This window comes from Lolium rigidum, chromosome 1 (genome assembly GCF_022539505.1).
Source record: "Lolium rigidum isolate FL_2022 chromosome 1, APGP_CSIRO_Lrig_0.1, whole genome shotgun sequence".
Classification (NCBI taxonomy): domain Eukaryota; kingdom Viridiplantae; phylum Streptophyta; class Magnoliopsida; order Poales; family Poaceae; genus Lolium; species Lolium rigidum.
In genome coordinates this window covers 233946508-233950116 of record NC_061508.1, presented here as the reverse complement: position 1 = coordinate 233950116, position 3609 = coordinate 233946508, and the positions used below count along the sequence as shown (strand labels likewise).

Sequence of the window (3609 nt, the reverse complement as noted above, 5' to 3'; positions counted from 1 at the left end):
TTTCATAAATCAACTTTAAAATTCTCAATGTACTTAATGAAAATACAAGGATTTTCTCTTGTTTCAAAAACAATTTTGTGTACTCTCTCGACAGTACACTTGTACTTGACATAGTATAAAGCTGTGTCAATTAATTTGGGTCGGAGGGAGTATAATATTTCAAACCTGATAACATTCTCTTTTGAAGTGTCATCCTAACACTTGTGCAACCATGTATCTACCATCAGTGCAACAAGCAAGCACTGATCAATCCTAACAAGTACTAGTACAAATCATACTTCAACAGGAGGAATACTTGGCTGGGGAAAATGGAGTTCCCTTGGTTGCTGGTGCAAATTCTTAACAGTTCTAATAACATTCTCTTCTGGACTGTCATCCTAACACTTTGTGCAACCATGCGTGTAGGCATCAGTGCTTGAGTGCAATGTAAGCCCCGGTTCCGGCAATGGCGCCGAGCGGCGGTGCCACCATGTAGATCCAGATCTTGGTGTATGTCCCCGTGGCGATCGCTGTCCCCAGCGTCCTCGCCGGATTCATGGACGCTCCCGTTGACTGACTGCTCACATACATACGTGCATGCAGTCAGAATGTTACTTAACCAATACATGCCAATTGGAATCATATATACGTGGAACGAAATTAAAAATAGTGGATGGATTGATTTGACTTACGCAGCGCTAAGGGCGTTCATCATCACCACTGCACCAGCTGCCACTGCTACCAGCTCCTTCACCTAAAGAACCAATAATGAGGTCGTCTAATTAAGCTGATGGATGAAATACTCGTGTAGACGTGTACTTCAGCATTGCAAGATCATCGATGGATGAGGGTTCGTCTTACCGCTTTGGGATCGACGATGAGGGCGACGATGACGAAGAGGAGGACGAATGTGATCACGAACTCGACGAGGAATGTCTCCGTGGTGCCGAGTGTGGGCACGGTGGCGACGATGGCGCCTGGGTTCTCTGGGTGGTAGATCGCGTTGGCCAGGAAGGAGGCGGCGATCGAGCCCAGGAACTGCGCCGCCATGTAGGGTGCGAGGTGGGCACGTGGGAGGTAGCCAAACACGGCCATGGAGATGCTTACCGCCGGGTTCAGGTGAGCCCCGGACACGTGGATCAGCGACGCCACGATCACCATAATCGCCAGCCCCGCCGTTGCCGCCACACCCACCAGGCCCAATGCGCCGTCGTGCGTGGCGTTCATGATCAGCGCCGACAGCAGGGTGAAGATGAGCAGGAATGTGCCCAAGAACTCGGCCAATGCCTTCAAAATCAATAAAATCTCACGGTGAGCTAATGCTCAAGTAGTAGTACTAGTTCGTGGAGAAATTAACGCTGGCATCAAAATATAAACACCTTCTTAACGAGGAGAACCGCCGCCGTCTTGGCGCTGAGGATAGAGTGGTCGGATTGCTTGGCCATCTCATCGTGCAGTACTGGCACGACCTTGAAGGAAGGCGACTTTAGGGGCACCATGGTGGTGGTTTCCATGGCGGAAGCTGCCGGGATGCTCACTGAAAAATCCATGCTGACACTCCTACTCTCATCCATCCTCCGAAGTTCTAATCTACAAGGAAAATCTACCTAGCAATCTAGCTAAAAAGATTGTTCAGTTGAATCTGAATGCTCCTTTGAGAGGTGCATATATATAGAGCCCAGATCAATTTGATCTTGATTAATTAGCATAGATTTTGGCGGGCACGGTGCTTGTCCAAACTACGAAAAGACATCTGCTTACCTGCAAATCACTAGCCGATGATTGAATCAATTGAAAATGTTAGCCGATTATGGCACTATTAGTTTATTACTAATGTCCTTGTCGATGGCTGGCACAGTGGCATGCCCGTTCTCGTTTTACTTGGTCACTGGCTCACTGCTTCTCCTGATGATTGATGTCTGAATTGTCATGTTTCTGATGAGATTATTATGCATGGTTCTGAGGGGACGTTTTCACATTTATGGCGAATCATTTAAATCTCTTACTGTAAGATTTATATATTGCTCTTATATAACGAACAGACGGGACGGACAGATTTTGGATGTCCTATTTGCATGGCTATTACACTGAAAACATGCAGTGCCGGCCAGGATGAAGCTAACCAGATATAGCCTGTTACAATCATCTTTCCACTTTTTCACCATGTATGACATGTGTTCGCTTTTCAGTGTTTGACCATTTCTTTTGTCGCTCGTACAAAAATGTTCACACATGTTGAGACAAAGATTGGTGGACTCGAGCCGGCCTAACAAGTGTGAGCAGAACATCAGAGCATCAGGTGCTAGGTCCTAGCATTTGAGCAGCGACCGGTAAATTAATCACTTCAGTTAATTTGGCTGGAAGAAACATATATTGCCACGATAGTCATTGATTAATCCAACTTGCCACATGATCATGAATTCAGATGGCATCCTTCAGATGCACTTCTCTTTTTGTAACTGCAACTTAACTGCAAGTCCGCAACATACACTCCAGTTCGAGCAACAGCACTGGCGGTGCTTATTTTTGCGCTCCCAGTAGTGCTTATGTTGCAATCACCCTGATATCATGAACATGGGAGTTTTTACGGTACCTTCTACTGCTACCAAGCAGGAAGCAGTATAAAATCTAATTCAGCCGTTAATTTTGTGGGCAATTTAAGCTCTTTACGTTAATCATTCTTTTAGTTATTATGAATGAGGCCCATAAGCCCAGTAACAGTCAATCAACATGTCGTCTGCTTGTCCGTCGCCGTTGGTAGAGTTCTTTGCCGTCACCATTGCCGCCGCCGCTGCCGATGTGCAGAGTTCACACGCCGCTCCTCTAGCGATGCCTTGGGTTCTCCCCATGTTCTTATACATCTTCATACATCGATTTTTTGATGGCATGGTCATTCGCCTCGACTTGCCTAGGATCCCTTAACTCCATTAATTGTTCGCCTCCACCATGGCCGTTGTATACTTGCCGACGACTTTGTCGTCCACGAAACAAAGAAAAAATGTGCCACAACTGTCATCACATCACTTAATGCGTAACCAGATCATTAGACTAGATCATTGCTCTGCTGCTCGCCTGATATTTGGTTGATATGCCGGATGGATACAATCCAGGAACTGCGATCTAACCATTAATTTTCTTTCAAGACTACTACAAGTTAACCTTTCATCCGGTTGTACACATTTATAATTACAAGATTAGATGTGCACGAATCACTATTTTCTGTCCAGTTTCTATGAATGCCACCGGCAATCAATCACTTGAGCTCAAGATGACTTGAGGGCGACTGTCAAAAACTCGTCTAGCAGCAACAATGGCTACCCGAGAAACAGCGGCTTCCAAGCAAAGGCGACTCCAGCCAAGATGGACGACCAGGCGGATAAAGGAGGAGGGGATTTTTCGGGAACGCGCTGTCGTCGTGGAAGATCATGGAAACACAACGGGTGCGTTTGGTAGCCTGAGTCTGATTTGGGGCTGACTAGCGCAGTGGTGTAAGGTCATCTGCGCACGGAACGAGCCACGGGCAGAATTTGCCTATTATTTGGTAGGTCGGGCTGTATGGTTTGAGCTAAAAAGATTTTTTTGTTTGTTTGTCTGCAGCCAACCCTAAATCTTGATGGAGATGAAACTACA

General features: G+C 46.3%; 1 protein-coding gene across 1 annotated transcript; it reads right to left on the bottom strand.

The window, feature by feature from the left end:
- Positions 1–408: 408 nt before the first annotated feature.
- Positions 409–1529, bottom strand: LOC124683323 (aquaporin NIP3-3-like). Its single transcript, XM_047217865.1, has 4 exons — positions 1359–1529; positions 841–1266; positions 672–733; positions 409–556 (listed from the first exon to the last, which is right to left on the bottom strand). Exons 1-4 carry the CDS (start codon positions 1527–1529, stop codon positions 409–411), a joined length of 807 nt encoding a protein of 268 aa, XP_047073821.1.
- Between the last annotated feature and the right edge of the window lie 2080 nt (positions 1530–3609).